Source organism: Oncorhynchus keta, chromosome 15 (genome assembly GCF_023373465.1).
Source record: "Oncorhynchus keta strain PuntledgeMale-10-30-2019 chromosome 15, Oket_V2, whole genome shotgun sequence".
Classification (NCBI taxonomy): domain Eukaryota; kingdom Metazoa; phylum Chordata; class Actinopteri; order Salmoniformes; family Salmonidae; genus Oncorhynchus; species Oncorhynchus keta.
In genome coordinates, this window is record NC_068435.1 from 1,557,758 (window position 1) to 1,580,257 (window position 22,500).

At 42.9% G+C, this 22,500-nt stretch overlaps 1 protein-coding gene across 1 annotated transcript in view; it reads right to left on the minus strand.

Annotated features, from left to right (window-relative positions):
- Positions 1 to 12,541: 12,541 nt before the first annotated feature.
- Positions 12,542 to 22,500, minus strand: part of LOC127907721 (serine/threonine-protein kinase pim-2-like) — a 13,956-nt gene continuing 3,997 nt past the window's right edge. Inside the window, exons 4-5 of the mRNA XM_052464304.1 lie at positions 13,319 to 13,400; positions 12,542 to 12,783 (exon numbers count right to left, since the gene is read on the minus strand). Coding sequence (XP_052320264.1) covers positions 12,692 to 12,783; positions 13,319 to 13,400 — 174 coding nt within the window. The 3' untranslated portion in view covers positions 12,542 to 12,691. The remainder of the gene's footprint in view (positions 12,784 to 13,318; positions 13,401 to 22,500) is intronic.

Below are 22,500 nucleotides of genomic sequence, written 5' to 3' on the forward strand. Positions count from 1 at the left end.
CATTCAGAGACATCAGTATCTAGCCTGTCTGGTCTCTCTCCATTCAGAGACATCAGTATCTAGCCTGTCTGGTCTCTCTCCATTCAGAGACATCAGTATCTGCCTGTCTGGTCCTGGTCTCTCCATTCAGAGACATCAGTATCTGTCTGTCAGGTGCCAGGTCTCTCTCCATTCAGAGACATCAGTATCTGCCTGTCAGGGTGCCAGGTCTCTCTCCATTCAGAGACATCAGTATCTAGCCTGTCAGGGTGTCTGGTCTCTCTCCATTCAGAGACATCAGTATCAAGCCTGTCTGCCAGGTCTCTCTCCATTCAGAGACATGTCTAGCCTGTCTGTGTCTGTCTCTCCATTCAGAGACATCAGTATCAAGCCTGTCTGGTGTCTCTCCATTCAGAGACATCAGTATCTGCCTGTCAGTCTGGTCTCTCCATTCAGAGACATCAGTATCTAGCCTGTCTGGTTTCTGTCCATTCAGAGACATCAGTATCTGTCTGTCAGAGTGTCTGGTCTCTCTCCATTCAGAAACATCAGTATCTGTCTGTCAGAGTGCCAGGTCTCTCTCCATTCAGAGACATCAGTATCTGTCTGTCAGAGTGTCTGGTCTCTCTCCATTCAGAGACATCAGTATCTAGCCTGTCTGGTTTCTGTCCATTCAGAGACATCAGTATCTGTCTGTCAGTGTCTGGTCTCTCTCCATTCAGAGACATCAGTATCTAGCCTGTCTGGTTTCTGTCCATTCAGAGACATCAGTATCTGTCTGTCAGAGTGCCAGGTCTCTCTCCATTCAGAGACATCAGTATCTAGCCTGTCTGGTTTCTCTCCATTCAGAGACATCAGTATCAAGTTTGTCTGGTCTCTCTCCATTCAGAGACATCAGTATCAAGTTTGTCTGGTCTCTCTCCATTCAGAGACATCAGTATCAAGTTTGTCTGGTCTCTCTCCATTCAGAGACATCAGTATCAAGTTTGTCTGGTCTCTCTCCATTCAGAGACATCAGTATCAAGCCTGTCTGGTCTCTCTCCATTCAGAGACATCAGTATCAAGCCTGTCTGGTCTCTCCATTCAGAGACATCAGTATCAAGCCTGTCTGGTCTCTCCATTCAGAGACATCAGTATCAAGCCTGTCTGGTCTCTCTCCATTCAGAGACATCAGTATCTAGCCTGTCTGGTCTCTCTCCATTCAGAGACATCAGTATCTAGCCTGTCTGGTCTCTCCATTCAGAGACATCAGTATCTAGCCTGTCTGGTCTCTCTCCATTCAGAGACATCAGTATCTAGCCTGTCTGGTCTCTCTCCATTCAGAGACATCAGTATCTAGCCTGTCTGGTCTCTCCATTCAGAGACATCAGTATCTAGCCTGTCTGGTCTCTCCATTCAGAGACATCAGTATCTAGCCTGTCTGGTCTCTCCATTCAGAGACATCAGTATCAAGCCTGTCTGGTCTCTCTCCATTCAGAGACATCAGTATCTAGCCTGTCTGGTCTCTCCATTCAGAGACATCAGTATCTAGCCTGTCTGGTCTCTCCATTCAGAGACATCAGTATCTAGCCTGTCTGGTCTCTCCATTCAGAGACATCAGTATCTAGCCTGTCTGGTCTCTCTCCATTCAGAGACATCAGTATCTAGCCTGTCTGGTCTCTCCATTCAGAGACATCAGTATCTAGCCTGTCTGGTCTCTCCATTCAGAGACATCAGTATCTAGCCTGTCTGGTCTCTCCATTCAGAGACATCAGTATCTAGCCTGTCTGGTCTCTCCATTCAGAGACATCAGTATCTAGCCTGTCTGGTCTCTCCATTCAGAGACATCAGTATCTAGCCTGTCTGGTCTCTCCATTCAGAGACATCAGTATCTAGCCTGTCTGGTCTCTCCATTCAGAGACATCAGTATCTAGCCTGTCTGGTCTCTCCATTCAGAGACATCAGTATCTAGCCTGTCTGGTCTCTCCATTCAGAGACATCAGTATCTAGCCTGTCTGGTCTCTCCATTCAGAGACATCAGTATCTAGCCTGTCTGGTCTCTCCATTCAGAGACATCAGTATCTAGCCTGTCTGGTCTCTGTCCATTCAGAGACATCAGTATCTAGCCTGTCTGGTCTCTCTCCATTCAGAGACATCAGTATCTAGCCTGTCTGGTCTCTGTCCATTTTAATTAGCCTGCTCTTCGTTTTACCCACATCATTTATACCACAAGGACAAGTTATAAGATAAATAACTGCCTTCGTGGAGCACGTAATAACACCTTTGATTGGGATCGATTTCCCTGTTTGTGGGTGTTGGAAGGATCTACATTTATAAGTGCCATTACATTGAGCACAGCCATTACGTTTGTAGTTTCCATCCACTAGGGGCGCAAAACATTTTTTATGCGTTATTTCACCAGGTAAATTGACTGAGAACACATTCTCATTTGCAGCAACGACCTGGGGAATAGTTACAGGAGAGAGGAGGGGGATGAATGAGCCAATTGTAAACTGGGGATTATTAGGTGACCGTGATGGTTTGAGGGCCAGATTGTGAATTTAGCCAGGACACCGGGGTTAACACCCCTACTCTTACTCTTACGATAAGTGCCATGGGATCTTTAATGACTTCAGAGAGTCAGGACACCCGTTTAACGTCCCATCAGAAAGACGGCATCTTACACAGAGCAGTGTCCCCAATCACTGCCCTGGGGCATTGGGATATTTCTTTAGACCAGAGGAAAGAGTGCCTCCTACTGGCCCTCCAACACCACTTCCAGCAGCATCTGGTCTCCCATCCAGGGACTGACCAGGACCAACATTGCTTAGCATCAGAAGCAAGCCAGCAGTGGTATGCAGGGTGGTATGCTGCTGACCAGGACCAACCCTGCTTAGCTTCAGAAGCAAGCCAGCAGTGGTATGCAGGGTGGTATGCTGCTGACCAGGACCAACCCTGCTTAGCTTCAGAAGCAAGCCAGCAGTGGTATGCAGGGTGGTATGCTGCTGACCAGGACCAACCCTGCTTAGCATCAGAAGCAAGCCAGCAGTGGTATGCAGGGTGGTATGCTGCTGACCAGGACCAACCCTGCTTAGCTTCAGAAGCAAGCCAGCAGTGGTATGCAGGGTGGTATGCTGCTGACCAGGACCAACCCTGCTTAGCTTCAGAAGCAAGCCAGCAGTGGTATGCAGGGTGGTATGCTGCTGGCTTTGATAGACGTTGTGCAGGGATATCTTGGGGTGGTAAATCAGAGTTTGATCTCTGAGGTTTCTGCCCCGTGAGAATACGACCGAGGGAAGGTCAGACAACAACCGATCATCGGATCGTAGTGCCATTGTATGTGGTCGATTCCCTTGTTCAGGGCACTTTGAGTAGTTAGAAGGTTTTTGTGTGACTGTCCTTGAAAAAGATCACGTCTCTGTTTTGTTTTGAATTTTCTCAACGGCTTTATTAGTCTGACCATTTTTTGTAGCCCCTCTCCTTGAATTTTCTTTGCATCTCAGCCATATTTCTGTCAAAATCTGATTTGTTTTTTTGCCAATTCTTTTTGATTCGACAGAGTTGTCTGTAGGGCAAACTGTTTTTCAAGTTGAAGTGGATGACAACTGTCAGCCCTCAACAAACTGTTACGATCAGTAGGTTTCCTGTAAAGATCAGTGTATAGAACATTATCTTCACACAAGATCAGAAGATCAAGAAAACTGATTTGACGGGTGTCAGACTGCATAGTAAATCTCAGATGCTCAGAACAGGAGTTAAGAAAAGCATTGAGCGCCTGGAGCTGTTTGGCATCACTCCTCCACAGAACACAAATATCATCAATATACCGTTTCCACATAATGATATGAGGCAAGAAAACATTTTGGAGAGGATTGAAAATAGACTGTTTCTCCATGTAACCCACATTACACATTAGCATAGTTAGGAGCCATGGGGGATCCCACAGCAGCACCCTTCACCTGAATAAAGAAATCATTTAGAAACATGAGATAGTTGTGTGTGAGTACTATTTAAGACAATGTTATAATGCAGGGACTGGAAGGTAGTTCATTAGTGTCACGTTGCAGAAGAAGATGTTCCATGGCGTCAATACCGCCCTCGTGTGGAGTATTTTACATTCCTTCTTATACCATCCTAACCTACGCACATACAAACACACCAACATAGGGATTTTCTCATGAGTCTCACCACAGTTTATAACCCCTCGGCTGACAGTTCCAGGCTCCCCCAGACACAATAACTCTGGAGGAGCCCTCCCTGTCCTCTCTTATCTCCACATACATTCCTTTCTTCCTAGGTGCATGGCATATAACCCCTTCCTAATGAACAAACATTATTTAACACGACAAGAAAGACAGGGTAGAATTCTTGCCAGTTATAGTGCAGTATACCCCATTTAGTCATTATTGATAAAAATCCCATAACAACGAATCAACATCAAAAGTAACTAACCAGGTATTCTCAGGGAGAGGATCAAGAGATTCAATAATAGAGACCATACTGCTGGTGTCCTTTATAAAGGAGGGGAGCTGGTCTGAGACCATACTGCTGGTGTCCTTTAGGAGGGGAGCTGTTCTGAGACCATACTGCTGGTGTCCTTTAGGAGGGGAGCTGTTCTGAGACCATACTGCTGGTGTCCTTTAGGAGGGGAGCTGTTCTGAGACCATACTGCTGGTGTCCTTTAGGAGGGGAGCTGTTCTGAGACCATACTGCTGGTGTCCTTTAGGAGGGGAGCTGTTCTGAGACCATACTGCTGGTGTCTTTTAGGAGGGGAGCTGTTCTGAGACCAGACTGCTGGTGTCCTTTACAAAGGAGGGGAGCTGTTCTGAGACCATACTGCTGGTGTCCTTTAGGAGGGGAGCTGTTCTGAGACCAGACTGCTGGTGTCCTTTACAAAGGAGGGGAGCTGTTCTGAGACCAGACTGCTGGTGTCCTTTAGGAGGGGAGCTGTTCTGAGACCATACTGCTGGTGTCCTTTAGGAGGGGAGCTGTTCTGAGACCATACTACTGGTGTCCTTTAGGAGGGGAGCTGTTCTGAGACCATACTGCTGGTGTCCTTTAGGAGGGGAGCTGTTCTGAGACCATACTGCTGGTGTCCTTTAGGAGGGGAGCTGTTCTGAGACCAGACTGCTGGTGTCCTTTAGGAGGGGAGCTGTTCTGAGACCAGACTGCTGGTGTCCTTTATAAAGGAGGGGAGCTGTTCTGAGACCAGACTGCTGGTGTCCTTTAGGAGGGGAGCTGTTCTGAGACCATACTGCTGGTGTCCTTTATAAAGGAGGGGAGCTGTTCTGAGACCATACTGCTGGTGTCCTTTAGGATGGGGAGCTGTTCTGAGACCATACTGCTGGTGTCCTTTATAAAGGAGGGGAGCTGTTCTGAGACCATACTGCTGGTGTCCTTTAGGAGGGGAGCTGTTCTGAGACCAGACTGCTGGTGTCCTTTAGGAGGGGAGCTGTTCTGAGACCAGACTGCTGGTGTCCTTTATAAAGGAGGGGAGCTGTTCTGAGACCAGACTGCTGGTGTCCTTTAGGAGGGGAGCTGTTCTGAGACCATACTGCTGGTGTCCTTTATAAAGGAGGGGAGCTGTTCTGAGACCATACTGCTGGTGTCCTTTAGGAGGGGAGCTGTTCTGAGACCATACTGCTGGTGTCCTTTATAAAGGAGGGGAGCTGTTCTGAGACCATACTGCTGGTGTCCTTTAGGAGGGGAGCTGTTCTGCGAGTGGTCAAATAAAACAGTAAACAGAAGTCGATAGAGGGGCCGTTACTGCATCAATGCCCTCTACAAAAGCTCTGTTCTTTCTTGGTGATCTGACCAGACCTCAAAATCCCATCCAGGACAGTAAAGATCGTGTTCTGTAATTGGGCAGTGCGGTCACTTCTGAGTTTCTTGTAAAATGTGTTGTCAAGCAGTTGTCTATCATTTACATAAACTGTCCTATCCATGAGTACAACCAACCCACCCTTATCAGCAGGGGGTAAGGGATGTATCAGACTGTACAACTGACCCACCCTTATCAGCAGGGGGGTAAGGACTGATGTATCAGATTGTACAACCAACCCACCCTTATCAGCAGGGGGGGTGTAAGGACTGGTGTATCGGATTGTAAATCAAGCAAAGCTTGTTTTTCATCCTGAGGTAAATTATGGAAATATTTGGACTCCTGTTTGTTCTTAAGTAGATGAGCAACATGTTTTTCAACCAGTCTGCAATATGTCTCAATAGAGTGATTGTTTCAGCATGACAAGACACTCGTGCACAAAGCGAGGTCCATACAGAAATGGTTTGTCGAGATCAGTTTGATACGGTCTCTAAATAATTAGTAAATATTTTCTTAACTATATTTCTTGAACCACATTGTTGGAAGGGCTTGTCAGTAAGCATTTCACGGTAAGGTCTACACCTGTTGTATTTGTCGTGTTTGGGTAGGTTCCTTGTTCCTCGTCAATCATTTACTTATTGGTGAAATCAGCAATCAGGCATTATCTTTAAGTAAATCAATCGAAAACCTTTATTAATGTAATTGCAGAAAGACGTTGACAACGGGAACACATCATGTTTCCTATTCTGCAAAATAAGAAAGGGTCCAAGTTGTTTTAATGTGCTTGCAGTCAACCCCTAGTGATGTAACTGCCTACAACAATACCTTCTACTCATGAGACCAAGCCCATGCATATACAGTTATACAAACTTGCAGGAGAAAACAATAGTTCAGCAGTAATTTTCCACTCCCTAAGTTACTTTATAGTGGTATGTCTGACTAGTCTCTCATCTCTTTCACTCCCCTGCAGGGCTCTGTGTCTATGAATCTCTTTTAGCCTTGAGGCGCTTTCTCACAGACACCTTGTTTTTGACTGCAATAACTCACACATCTCTCATACCGTTTCTTTATAAGAGGCAGACATTAGTAAAGAACTGTGGAATAGTATTAAACCTTATAATGAATGCTAATCTCTGCAAAGTTTTATCCAGAGCAATTAGGGATTAGGGATTTCATTACATTTCATTATAGTACAACGGTTTGATTTGTCTAATCTTAGCAATTTCTTCTTAGCTAGCTACATGGCCGTCTTTGTATCAAAGATAATTGCGTAATTATCGTATTTCGTCGTCCTAACGTAGTCTACACTGCTATCTGCCCAGCAGCTAGCCAGCTAGCAAACGTCCACCGTCTACCGAATAGCAGCACTGTAGAAACTATTACACTATTACACTCAACTGAACGACTTGCTTAGTGTAGTGTTAGCTAGCTACATAGTTGTCTTTGCTGTCTTCGTATCCAAGATAATTGTGTAGTTTAGAGTGTGTAGTCTTAGAGTGATTATCTTAATTTACCGAGGTTAGCTAGCCAGCTATTTGTCGTCCTTAACGTAGGAGACACTGCTAGCTAGCCAACAGCTAGCCAACGTCTACTGAATAGAACTTCCGCACTCAACAACCCAGTCGCATTCCGCTTCGCTCCACAGGTAGTATCACATTTTCATTTCATTTCATTACAGCACAACGGTTTGATTTGTTTGATCGTAGCTAGCTACATAGCTCGCTACATAGCCGTCTATTGTCGTTCTTTTAACGCAACGTAACGTAATCAACACTGCTAGCTAGCCAGCTAGCCCCCGAATAGCAGCACTGTAGAAACTATTACACTCAACGGAACGACTTGATTAGTGTAGTGTCAACAACGCAGCCACTGCCAGCTAGCCTACAAAGTCAACAACGCAAACCACTGCCAGCTAGCCTACTTCAGCAGTACTGTATCATTTTAATCATTTTAGTCAATAAGATTCTTGCTACGTAAGCTTAACTTTCTGAACATTCGAGACGTGTAGTCCACTTGTCATTCCAATCTCCTTGCATTAGCGTAGCCTCTTCTGTAGCCTGTCAACTATGCGTCTGTCTATCCCTGTTCTCTCCTCTCTGCACAGACCATACAAACACTCCACACCGCGTGGCCGCGGCCACCCTAATCTGGTGGTCCCAGCGCGCACGACCCATGTGGAGTTCCAGGTCTCCGGTAGCCTCTGGAACTGCCGATCTGCAGAGTTCATCTCAGCCTATGCCTCCCTCCAGTCCCTCGACTTCTTGGCACTGACGGAAACATGGATCACCACAGATAACACTGCTACTCCTACTGCTCTCTCTTCGTCCGCCCACGTGTTCTCGCACACCCCGAGAGCTTCTGGTCAGCGGGGTGGTGGCACCGGGATCCTCATCTCTCCCAAGTGGTCATTCTCTCTTTCTCCCCTTACCCATCTGTCTATCACCTCCTTTGAATTCCATGCTGTCACAGTTACCAGCCCTTTCAAGCTTAACATCCTTATCATTTATCGCCCTCCAGGTTCCCTCGGAGAGTTCATCAATGAGCTTGATGCCTTGATAAGCTCCTTTCCTGAGGACGGCTCACCTCTCACAGTTCTGGGCGACTTTAACCTCCCCACGTCTACCTTTGACTCATTCCTCTCTGCCTCCTTCTTTCCACTCCTCTCCTCTTTTGACCTCACTCTCTCACCTTCCCCCCCTACTCACAAGGCAGGCAATACGCTCGACCTCATCTTTACTAGATGCTGTTCTTCCACTAACCTCATTGCAACTCCCCTCCAAGTCTCCGACCACTACCTTGTATCCTTTTCCCTCTCGCTCTCATCCAACACTTCCCACACTGCCCCTACTCGGATGGTATCGCGCCGTCCCAGCCTTCGCTCTCTCTCCCCCGCTACTCTCTCCTCTTCCATCCTATCATCTCTTCCCTCTGCTCAAACCTTCTCCAACCTATCTCCTGATTCTGCCTCCTCAACCCTCCTCTCCTCCCTTTCTGCATCCTTTGACTCTCTATGTCCCCTATCCTCCAGGCCGGCTCAGTCCTCCCCTCCCCGCTCCGTGGCTCGACGACTCATTGCGAGCTCACAGAACAGGGCTCCGGGCAGCCGAGCGGAAATGGAGGAAAACTCGCCTCCCTGCGGACCTGACATCCTTTCACTCCCTCCTCTCTACATTTTCCTCCTCTGTCTCTGCTGCTAAAGCCACTTTCTACCACTCTAAATTCCAAGCATCTGCCTCTAACCCTAGGAAGCTCTTTGCCACCTTCTCCTCCCTCCTGAATCCTCCTCCCCCTCCCCCTCCTCCCTCTCTGCAGATGACTTCGTCAACCATTTTGAAAAGAAGGTCGACGACATCCGATCCTCGTTTGCTAAGTCAAACGACACCGCTGGTTCTGTTCACACTGCCCTACCCTGTGCTCTGACCTCTTTCTCCACTCTCTCTCTCCAGATGAAATCTCGCGTCTTGTGACGGCCGGCCGCCCAACAACCTGCCCGCTTGACCCTATCCCCTCCTCTCTTCTCCAGACCATTTCCGGAGACCTTCTCCCTTACCTCACCTCGCTCATCAACTCATCCCTGACCGCTGGCTACGTCCCTTCCGTCTTCAAGAGAGCGAGAGTTGCACCCCTTCTGAAAAAACCTACACTCGATCCCTCCGATGTCAACAACTACAGACCAGTATCCCTTCTTTCTTTTCTCTCCAAAACTCTTGAACGTGCCGTCCTTGGCCAGCTCTCCCGCTATCTCTCTCTGAATGACCTTCTTGATCCAAATCAGTCAGGTTTCAAGACTAGTCATTCAACTGAGACTGCTCTTCTCTGTATCACGGAGGCGCTCCGCACTGCTAAAGCTAACTCTCTCTCCTCTGCTCTCATCCTTCTAGACCTATCGGCTACCTTCGATACTGTGAACCATCAGATCCTCCTCTCCACCCTCTCCGAGTTGGGCATCTCCGGCGCGGCCCACGCTTGGATTGCGTCCTACCTGACAGGTCGCTCCTACCAGGTGGCGTGGCGAGAATCTGTCTCCTCACCACGCGCTCTCACCACTGGTGTCCCCCAGGGCTCTGTTCTAGGCCCTCTCCTATTCTCGCTATACACCAAGTCACTTGGCTCTGTCATAACCTCACATGGTCTCTCCTATCATTGCTATGCAGACGACACACAATTAATCTTCTCCTTTCCCCCTTCTGATGACCAGGTGGCGAATCGCATCTCTGCATGTCTGGCAGACATATCAGTGTGGATGACGGATCACCACCTCAAGCTGAACCTCGGCAAGACGGAGCTGCTCTTCCTCCCGGGGAAGGACTGCCCGTTCCATGATCTTGCCATCACGGTTGACAACTCCATTGTGTCCTCCTCCCAGAGCGCTAAGAACCTTGGCGTGATCCTGGACAACACCCTGTCGTTCTCAACTAACATCAAGGCGGTGGCCCGTTCCTGTAGGTTCATGCTCTACAACATCCGCAGAGTACGACCCTGCCTCACACAGGAAGCGGCGCAGGTCCTAATCCAGGCACTTGTCATCTCCCGTCTGGATTACTGCAACTCGCTGTTGGCTGGGCTCCTGCCTGTGCCATTAAACCCCTACAACTCATCCAGAACGCCGCAGCCCGTCTGGTGTTCAACCTTCCCAAGTTCTCTCAAGTCACCACGCTCCTCCGCTCTCTCCACTGGCTTCCAGTTGAAGCTCGCATCCGCTACAAGACCATGGTGCTTGCCTACGGAGCTGTGAGGGGAACGGCACCTCAGTACCTCCAGGCTCTGATCAGGCCCTACACCCAAACAAGGGCACTGCGTTCATCCACCTCTGGCCTGCTCGCCTCCCTACCACTGAGGAAGTACAGTTCCCGCTCAGCCCAGTCAAAACTGTTCGCTGCTCTGGCCCCCCAATGGTGGAACAAACTCCCTCACGACGCCAGGACAGCGGAGTCAATCACCACCTTCCGGAGACACCTGAAACCCCACCTCTTTAAGGAATACCTAGGATAGGGTAAGTAATCCTTCTCACCCCCCTAAAAGATTTAGATGCACTATTGTAAAGTGGCTGTTCCACTGGATGTCATAAGGTGAATGCACCAATTTGTAAGTCGCTCTGGATAAGAGCGTCTGCTAAATGACTTAAATGTAAATGTAATGTAAACAAGCATCCATCTGTCCAATGATGACGCAGCTGTCCGTCTCCCCTTAGTTGAATTCAATCATTTCATTTCATATTGCCCTGGTGCCTGCTGCATCTGTATTAGATGTTGTATCCCCTGTTTTATCACATTATAAAATATTTCAATAAGAGCATTTTCAAACAACCTCAAACTGCAGAGCAAATCAAAAAAGTGTCAATTATAGGCTACATGTTCTTGACTGTACAGTTGTGTGCAGCAGGAATATATATCATGACTCAGTGTTCTAGTATTGAGACAGGGATGCATACCAGGGTTCAGTCTTGAATACCAGGGGCCGAGGTGTTTCAGGGTTCAGTCTTGAATACCAGGGGCCGAGGTGTTTCAGGGTTCAGTCTTGAATACCAGGGGCCGAGGTGTTTCAGGGTTCAGTCTTGAATACCAGGGGCCGAGGTGTTTCGGGGTTCAGTCTTGAATACCAGGGGCCGAGGTGTTTCAGGGTTCAGTCTTGAATACCAGGGGCCGAGGTGTTTCACGGTTCAGTCTTGAATACCAGGGGCCGAGGTGTTTCAGTCTTGAATACCAGGGGCCGAGGTGTTTCAGGGTTCAGTCTTGAATACCAGGGGCCGAGGTGTTTCAGGGTTCAGTCTTGAATACCAGGGGCCGAGGTGTTTCGGGGTTCAGTCTTGAATACCAGGGGCCGAGGTGTTTCAGGGTTCAGTCTTGAATACCAGGGGCCGAGGTGTTTCGGGGTTCAGTCTTGAATACCAGGGGCCGAGGTGTTTCGGGGTTCAGTCTTGAATACCAGGGGCCGAGGTGTTTCAGGGTTCAGTCTTGAATACCAGGGGCCGAGGTGTTTCAGGGTTCAGTCTTGAATACCAGGGGCCGAGGTGTTTCGGTTCTTGAATACCAGGGGCCGAGGTCTTCAGTCTTGAATACCAGGGGCCGAGGTGTTTCAGGGTTCAGTCTTGAATACCAGGGGCCGAGGTGTTTCGGGGTTCAGTCTTGAATACCAGGGGCCGAGGTGTTTCAGTCTTGAATTGTTTCAGTCTTGAATACCAGGGGCCGAGGTGTTTCGGGGTTCAGTCTTGAATGGGGCCGAGGTGTTTCGGGGTTCAGTCTTGAATACCAGGGCCCGAGGTGTTTCGGGGTTCAGTCTTGAATCCCAGGGGCCGAGGTGTTTCAGGGTTCAGTCTTGAATACCAGGGGCCGAGGTGTTTCAGGGTTCAGTCTTGAATACCAGGGGCCGAGGTGTTTCAGGGTTCAGTCTTGAATACCAGGGGCCGAGGTGTTTCAGGGTTCAGTCTTGAATACCAGGGGCCGAGGTGTTTCGGGGTTCAGTCTTGAATACCAGGGGCCGAGGTGTTTCGGGGTTCAGTCTTGAATACCAGGGGCCGAGGTGTTTCAGGGTTCAGTCTTGAATACCAGGGGCCGAGGTGTTTCAGGGTTCAGTCTTGAATACCAGGGGCCGAGGTGTGGACTCTGATGCCTCAAAAAGAGGATAAATAACGAACTCCCCTATTCATCAGTACCATATACCCCTCAAATTAAACTCTGGACCTGTAAACCAGTTCCACTGATTTCTTTTCCCATTTTACCCCTGATTTTAACCTGTGACACCGGCTGTGTGTAATTCATTATCAGGTAGAAAACCAGCAGTAATCTGAACCTCGTAGGGTAAGATTTGAATCCCCTTTGCTATATCGTTTTATCTACTATCAGTCAGGGATGACATGAATAGGAATGCTGACCATGTTTATTTGGGACATTTATAGATGAAATATAGTCTATTCTATCGCATCCAGGGATGCTGCTGTATCTGCTCCAGGGTTGGCCGGTCGTCTGGACTGACAGCGAGGCACCGGCGAATCAGGTGACGGCAATCTGCAACACAAAATGGTGACGTCATGTCATAACACATGCAGGTGAAGTGTTTTAGCCCGTCAAACTAAAGCCTAGGCATTGAGTCGTCAGGCGAGTTTAACACGGTAAGTACGGTTCACAAACCTGACTTCGTTACACAGAGACACACACAAAAAATCTAAATCAAATAACATTTTATTTGTCACACAGTAGACAATATGCATATAAGGTGAAATGCTTGTGTGCTAGCTCAACATTGCACTACAATAATCTATATCGATATTTGAAAATAAAAATATATATTTTTTAAAGAAGTAAAATATGAAGTACTTAGAAGGGAGCCTAGTAATGAACTGACATGTATACAATATCATATACTGTATAGATGATGAATGTGCTATGTCAAATATGACTGTATTTACCAACAAAGTGGATAGTGTCTTGGTCTCTCAGTTTAATCAGTAGTAAAGAACAGCAGCGTGTTGTGTTGTTTGTACGGGTCGGATGTGTTTAGGGTCAGTGGAGCAGATGGTCTTTAAGGTCGCTGCACGCTCACCTCTGGATATTCCACGTGGAAAGTAGAGGGTTGCTTTGACGATGCTTGCGTCACTGTAGAAAGGAACGTCACCCCACACCATCTAGACAAAAACAGTTCCACAGAAAAGCCTTAATACAGAAATCTGCTATCTCTTTATTAACGCAGCGGTATTACTGTTATTAAAGAGGGGTACTACTATTATTAAAGAGGGGAAGAGGGGTATTACTATTATTAAAGAGGGGAAGAGGGGTATTACTGTTATTAAAGAGGGGTACTACTATTATTAAAGAGGGGTATTACTATTATTAAAGAGGGGTACTACTATTATTAAAGAGGGGTATATTACTATTATTAAAGAGGGGTATTACTATTATTAAAGAGGGGTATTACTATTATTAAAGAGGGGTATTACTATTATTAAAGAGGGGTATTACTATTATTAAAGAGGGGGATTACTATTATTAAAGAGGGGTATTACTATTATTAAAGAGGGGTATTACTATTATTAAAGAGAGGTATTACTATTATTAAAGAGGGGGATTACTATTATTAAAGAGGGGTACTACTATTATTAAAGAGGGGTGTTACTATTATTAAAGAGGGGTAGAGGGGTATTACTATTATTAAAGAGGGGTATTACTATTATTAGAGAGGGGTATTACTATTATTAAAGAGGGGGAGAGGGGTATTACTATTATTAAAGAGGGGTGTTACTATTATTAAAGAGGGGAGAGGGGTATTACTATTATTAAAGAGGGGTGTTACTATTATTAAAGAGGGGAGAGGGGTGTATTACTATTATTAAAGAGGTGGAGAGGGGTATTACTATTATTAAAGAGGGGTATTACTATTATTAAAGAGGGTGTTACTATTATTAAAGTGGGTATTACTATTATTAAAGGGGGATTACTATTATTAAAGAGGGTGTTACTATTATTAAATAGGGGAGAGGGGTGTTACTATTACTAAAGAGGGGAGAGGGGTGTTACTATTATTAAATAGGGAAGAGGGGTATTACTATTATTAAAGAGGGGAGAGGGGTATTACTATTATTAAAGAGGGGTACTACTATTATTAAAGAGGAGTAGAGGGGTATATACTATTATTAAAGAGGGGTATTACTATTATTAAAGAGGGGTACTACTATTATTAAAGAGGGGGATATTACTATTATTAAAGAGGGTATTACTATTATTAAAGAGGGGTATTACTATTATTAAAGAGGGGTATTACTATTATTAAAGAGAGGTATTACTATTATTAAAGAGGGGGATTACTATTATTAAAGAGGGGTACTACTATTATTAAAGAGGGGTGTTACTATTATTAAAGAGGGGTAGAGGGGTATTACTATTATTAAAGAGGGGTATTACTATTATTAGAGAGGGGTGTTACTATTATTAAAGAGGGGGAGAGGGGTATTACTATTATTAAAGAGGGGTGTTACTATTATTAAAGACGGGGAGAGGGGTATTACTATTATTAAAGAGGGGTGTTACTATTATTAAAGACGGGGAGAGGGGTATTACCATTATTAAAGAGGGGTATTACTATTATTAAAGAGGTGGAGAGGGGTATTACTATTATTAAAGAGGGGTATTACTATTATTAAAGAGGGGTGTTACTATTATTAAAGTGGGGTATTACTATTATTAAAGAGGGGGATTACTATTATTAAAGAGGGGTGTTACTATTATTAAAGAGGGGGAGAGGGGTATTACTATTACTAAAGAGGGGGAGAGGGGTATTACTATTATTAAAGAGGTGTATTACTATTATTAAAGAGGGGGAGAGGGGTATTACTATTATTAAAGAGGGGGAGAGGGGTATTACTATTATTAAAGAGGGGGAGAGGGGTATTACTATTATTAAAGAGGGTATTACTATTATTAAAGAGGGGGAATACTATTATTAAAGAGGGGTGTTACTATTATTAAAGAGGGGAAGAGGGGTATTACTATTATTAAAGTGGGGTATTATTAAAGAGGGGATTACTATTATTAAAGTGGGGTATTACTATTATTAAAGAGGGGTATTACTATTATTAAAGAGGGGTGTTACTATTATTAAAGAGGAGGAGAGGGGTATTACTATTATTAAAGAGGGTTATTACTATTATTAAAGAGGGGGAGAGGGGTATTACTATTATTAAAGAGGGGTATTACTATTATTAAAGAGGGGAAGAGGGGTATTACTATTATTAAAGAGGGGTGTTACTATTATTAAAGAGGGGGATTACTATTATTAAAGAGGGGGAGAGGGGTATTACTATTATTAAAGAGGGGAAGAGGGGTATTACTATTATTAAAGTGGGGTATTACTATTATTAAAGAGGGGGATTACTAGTATTAAAGAGGGGTGTTACTATTATTAAAGAGGGGTGTTACTATTATTAAAGAGGGGAGAGGGGTATTACTATTATTAAAGAGGGGAAGAGGGGTATTACTATTATTAAAGAGGGGTATTACTATTATTAAAGAGGGGGAGAGGGGTATTACTATTATTAAAGAGGGGTATTACTATTATTAAAGAGGGGAGAGGGGTATTACTATTATTAAAGAGGGGTATTACTATTATTAAAGAGGGGAGAGGGGTATTACTATTATTAAAGAGGGGTGTTACTATTATTAAAGAGGGGTATTACTATTATTAAAGAGGGGTATTACTATTATTAAAGAGGGGAGAGGGGTATTACTATTATTAAAGAGGGGAAGAGGGGTATTACTATTATTAAAGAGGGGTATTACTATTATTAAAGAGGGGGAGAGGGGTATTACTATTATTAAAGAGGGGTATTACTATTATTAAAGAGGGGTGTTACTATTATTAAAGAAGGGTATTACTATTATTAAAGAGGGGGAGAGGGGTATTACTATTATTAAAGAGTGGGAGAGGGGTGTTACTATTATTAAAGAGGGGTATTACTATTATTAAAGAGGGGGAGAGGGGTATTACTATTATTAAAGAGGGGTATTACTATTATTAAAGAGGGGGAGAGGGGTATTACTATTATTAAAGAGGGGGAGAGGGGTATTACTATTATTAAAGAGGGGAGAGGGGTATTACTATTATTAAAGAGGGGAAGAGGGGTATTACTATTATTAAAGAGGGGTACTACTATTATTAAAGAGGGGAAAGAGGGGTATTACTATTATTAAAGAGGGTTTACTACTATTATTAAAGAGGGGTATTACTATTATTAAAGTGGGGTGTTACTATTATTAAAGACGGGGAGAGGGGTATTACTATTATTAAAGAGGGGTGTTACTATTATTAAAGACGGGGAGAGGGGTATTACCATTATTAAAGAGGGGTATTACTATTTATTAAAGAGGTGGAGAGGGGTATTACTATTATTAAAGAGGGTATTACTATTATTAAAGAGGGGTGTTACTATTATTAAAGAGGGGTATTACTATTATTAAAGAGGGGATTACTATTATTAAAGAGGGTGTTACTATTATTAAAGAGGGGAGAGGGGTATTACTATTACTAAAGAGGGGAGAGGGGTATTACTATTATTAAAGAGGTGTATTACTATTATTAAAGAGGGGGAGAGGGGTATTACTATTATTAAAGAGGGGGAGAGGGGTATTACTATTATTAAAGAGGGGTATTACTATTATTAAAGAGGGGGATTACTATTATTAAAGAGGGGTGTTACTATTATTAAAGAGGGGAAGAGGGGTATTACTATTATTAAAGTGGGGTATTACTATTATTAAAGAGGGGGATTACTATTATTAAAGAGGGGTGTTACTATTATTAAAGAGGGGAGAGGGGTATTACTATTATTAAAGAGGGGTGTTACTATTATTAAAGAGGAGGAGAGGGGTATTACTATTATTAAAGAGGGTTATTACTATTATTAAAGAGGGGGAGAGGGGTATTACTATTATTAAAGAGGGGAAGAGGGGTATTACTATTATTAAAGTGGGGTATTACTATTATTAAAGAGGGGGATTACTAGTATTAAAGAGGGGTGTTACTATTATTAAAGAGGGGAGAGGGGTATTACTATTATTAAAGAGGGGAAGAGGGGTATTACTATTATTAATGAGTGCATTACTATTATTAAAGAGGGGAGAGGGGTATTACTATTATTAAAGTGGTATTACTATTATTAAAGAGGGGAGAGGGGTATTACTATTATTAAAGAGGGGTATTACTATTATTAAAGAGGGGAGAGGGCTTACTATTATTAAAGAGGGGTGTTACTATTATTAAAGGATTACTATTATTAAAGAGGGGTATTACTATTATTAAAGAGGGGGGGTATTACTATTATTAAAGAGGGAAGAGGGGTATTACTATTATTAAAGGGGGTATTACTATTATTAAAGAGGGGAGAGGGTATTACTATTATTAAAGAGGGTATTACTATTATTAAAGAGGGGAGAGGGTATTACTATTATTAAAGAGTGGGAGAGGGGTGTTACTATTATTAAAGAGGGGTATTACTATTATTAAAGAGGGGAGAGGGGTATTACTATTATTAAAGAGGGGTATTACTATTAAAGAGGGGGAGTATTACTATTATTAAAGAGGGGAGAGGGGTTACTATTATTAAAGAGGGGGAGAGGGGTATTACTATTATTAAAGGGGAAGAGGTATTACTATTATTAAAGAGGGTACTACTATTATTAAAGAGGGGAAGAGGGGTATTACTATTATTAAAGAGGGGAAGAGGGGTATTACTATTATTAAAGAGGGTTTACTACTATTATTAAAGAGGGGTATTACTATTATTAAAGTGGGGTATTACTATTATTAAAGAGGGGGATTACTATTATTAAAGAGGGGTGTTACTATTATTAAAGAGGGGTACTACTATTATTAAAGAGGGGAAGAGGGGTATTACTATTATTAAAGAGGGGTATTACTATTATTAAAGAGGGGTATTACTATTATTAAAGAGTGGGAGAGGGGTATTACTATTATTAAAGAGGGGAAGAGGGGTATTACTATTATTAAAGAGGGGTATTACTATTATTAAAGAGGGGTATTACTATTATTAAAGAGGGGTATTACTATTATTAAAGAGGGGTATGACTATTATTAAAGAGGGGTGTTACTATTATTAAAGAGGGGTGTTACTATTATTAAAGAGGGGGAGAGGGGTATTACTATTATTAAAGAGGGGTGTTACTATTATTAAAGAGGAGGAGAGGGGTATTACTATTATTAAAGAGGGTTATTACTATTATTAAAGAGGGGGAGAGGGGTATTACTATTATTAAAGAGGGGTATTACTATTATTAAAGAGGGGAAGAGGGGTATTACTATTATTAAAGAGGGTGTTACTATTATTAAGGGGGATTACTATTATTAAAGAGGGAGTATTACTATTATTAAAGTAAGAGGGGTATTACTATTATTAAAGTATTACTATTAAAAGAGGGGAGAGGGGTATTACTATTATTAAAGAGGGTGTTACTATTATTAAAGGGGTATTACTATTATTAAAGAGTATTACTATTATTAAAGAGGGGAGAGGGCATTACTATTATTAAAGGGAAGAGGGGTATTACTATTATTAAGGGGTATTACTATTATTAAAGTGATTACTATTATTAAAGAGGGGTTTACTATTATTAAAGGGGTGTTACTATTATTAAAGAGGGGTATTACTATTATTAAAGAGGGGAGAGGGGTATTACTATTATTAAAGGTTAGAGGGTGTTACTATTATTAAAGAGGGTATTACTATTATTAAAGAGGGGAGAGGGGTATTACTATTATTAAAGGGGGCTTTACTATTATTAAAGAGGGGAGGGGTATTACTATTATTAAAGAGGGTGTTACTATTATTAAAGAGGGGTATTACTATTATTAAAGAGGGTATTACTATTATTAAAGAGGGAGAGGGGTATTACTATTATTAAGGGGGAAGAGGGGTATTACTATTATTAAAGAGCAGGGTATTACTATTATTAAAGAGGCTTGTTACTATTATTAAAGCACTATTATTAAAGAGGGGTATTACTATTATTAAAGGGGGAGAGGGGTATTACTATTATTAAAGAGTGGGAGCACTATTATTAAAGAGGGTATTACTATTATTAAAGGGGAGAGGGTATTACTATTATTAAAGGGCTATTATTAAAGAGGGGCACCTATTACTATTATTAAAGAGGGGAGAGGGGTATTACTATTATTAAAGAGGGGAGAGGGTATTACTATTATTAAAGGGGGAGAGGGGTATTACTATTATTAAAGTGAGGGGTATTACTATTATTAAAGAGGGGAGAGGGGTATTACTATTATTAAAGGGGGTTATTACTATTATTAAAGAGGGGGAGAGGGGTATTACTATTATTAAAGAGGGGAGAGTGACTATTATTAAAGCTTACTATTATTAAAGAGGGGAGAGGGGTATTACTATTATTAAAGGGGGAGGGGGTTTACTATTATTAAAGAGGGGAGAGGGGTATTACTATTATTAAAGGTTAGAGGGCTATTACTATTATTAAAGAGCAGAGGGGTATTACTATTATTAAAGAGGGGAGAGGGGCTTACTATTATTAAAGAGGGGAGAGAGGGTATTACTATTATTAAAGGGGGAGAGGGCTATTATTAAAGAGGGGGAGAGCACTATTACTATTATTAAAGGTTAGAGGGGTATTACTATTATTAAAGAGGGGAGAGGGTATTACTGTTATTAAAGGTTAGAGGGCTATTATTAAAGAGGGAGCACTATTACTATTATTAAAGGGGAGAGGGCTTTACTATTATTAAAGAGCACTTACTATTATTAAAGTTGGGAGAGGGGATTACTATTATTAAAGAGGGGAGCACTATTACTATTATTAAAGGGGGAGAGGGGTATTACTATTATTAAAGAGGGGAGAGGGGTATTACTATTATTAAAGGGGGGAGAGGGCTTTATTAAAGAGTGAGGGGTATTACTGTTATTAAAGGGGAGAGGGGGCTATTATTAAAGAGGGAGCAGGGGTATTACTATTATTAAAGAGGGCTTGTTACTGTTATTAAAGAGGGGAGACTTCACTGTTATTAAAGGTTATTATTAAAGGGCTTGTCTGTTATTAAAGAGCACTATTATTAAAGAGGAAGGGGTATTACTATTATTAAAGGGGAGGGGGTATTACTGTTATCAAAGTGAGCACTATTATTAAAGTTTACTGTTATTAAGGGGGAGAGGGTATTACTATTATTAAAGAGGGGAGAGGGGTATTACTATTATTAAAGAGGGAGAGGGGTACTATTATTAAAGTAAGGGTTTACTATTATTAAAGGGGCTATTATTAAAGAGCACTATTATTAAAGAGGGGAGAGAGGGGTATTACTATTATTAAAGTGGGGTATTACTATTATTAAAGAGGGGGAGAGTGGTACTACTATTACATTTACATTTACATTTAAGTCATTTAGCAGACGCTCTTATCCAGAGCGACTTACAATTATGTGAGCCCCCCCCTCTTTTACACTACTGCTACTCTCTGTTATTATCTATGCATAGTCACTTTAGCTTTACCACATATTACCTCAACTGTGCCCCCGCAATTGGTTATCGCCTCGCTATTTTTACTTTTACTGCTGCTGTTTTATTATTAAATGTATTTTCATTTTTTTACTTATCTATTTTTTTATTTGACTTAAAACTGCATTGTTGGTTAAGGGCTGGTCAGTGAGCACTTCACTGTTGGTTAAGGGCTGGTCAGTGAGCACTTCACTGTTGGTTAAGGGCTGGTCAGTGAGCACTTCACTGTTGGTTAAGGGCTGGTCAGTGAGCACTTCACTGTTGGTTAAGGGCTGGTCAGTGAGCACTTCACTGTTGGTTAAGGGCTGGTCAGTGAGCACTTCACTGTTGGTTAAGGGCTGGTCAATGAGCACTTCACTGTTGGTTAAGGGCTGGTCAGTGAGCACTTCACTGTTGGTTAAGGGCTGGTCAATGAGCACTTCACTGTTGGTTAAGGGCTGGTCAGTGAGCACTTCACTGTTGGTTAAGGGCTGGTCAGTGAGCACTTCACTGTTGGTTAAGGGCTGGTCAGTGAGCACTTCACTGTTGGTTAAGGGCTGGTCAGTGAGCACTTCACTGTTGGTTAAGGGCTGGTCAGTGAGCACTTCACTGTTGGTTAAGGGCTGGTCAGTGAGCACTTCACTGTTGGTTAAGGGCTGGTCAATGAGCACTTCACTGTTGGTTAAGGGCTGGTCAGTGAGCACTTCACTGTTGGTTAAGGGCTGGTCAATGAGCACTTCACTGTTGGTTAAGGGCTGGTCAGTGAGCACTTCACTGTTGGTTAAGGGCTGGTCAATGAGCACTTCACTGTTGGTTAAGGGCTGGTCAGTGAGCACTTCACTGTTGGTTAAGGGCTGGTCAGTGAGCACTTCACTGTTGGTTAAGGGCTGGTCAGTGAGCACTTCACTGTTGGTTAAGGGCTTGTTAGTGAGCACTTCACTGTTGGTTAAGGGCTGGTCAGTGAGCACTTCATTGTTGGTTAAGGGCTGGTCAGTGATCACTTCACTGTTGGTTAAGGGCTGGTCAATGAGCACTTCACTGTTGGTTAAGGGCTGGTCAGTGAGCACTTCACTGTTGGTTAAGGGCTGGTCAGTGAGCACTTCACTGTTGGTTAAGGGCTGGTCAGTGAGCACTTCACTGTTGGTTAAGGGCTGGTCAATGAGCACTTCACTGTTGGTTAAGGGCTGGTCAGTGAGCACTTCACTGTTGGTTAAGGGCTTGTCAGTGAGCACTTCACTGTTGGTTAAGGGCTTGTCAGTGAGCACTTCACTGTTGGTTAAGGGCTGGTCAGTGAGCACTTCACTGTAAGGTTGTATCTGTTCTATTTGGTGCATGTGACAAATAGGATTTGATTTGACCCAATGTAATTAATATAAACTTTTGGTGTTTTGTTACAGATGTCTCTTTCCATACATCACTCCATACTACTACAAATACTGATACTACTACTACTACCTACTAATACTACTACTACTGCTGATACTACCTACTACTACTGCTGATACTACCTACTACTACTGCTGATATTACCTACTACAACAGAGTGCACTGTGGGAATGTGGGATGTGGGAATGTTGGCTATGTTAATGCTGCATAGTTCAACGATACATCTTGAATAAAGCCTCAGAGATCCTATTAAATTATTAGGGATTCTATATGTAATGTTATGTTTAGGCCCAAAATGGTTGCTGCACATGTAACCGATGTGAAATGGCTAGCT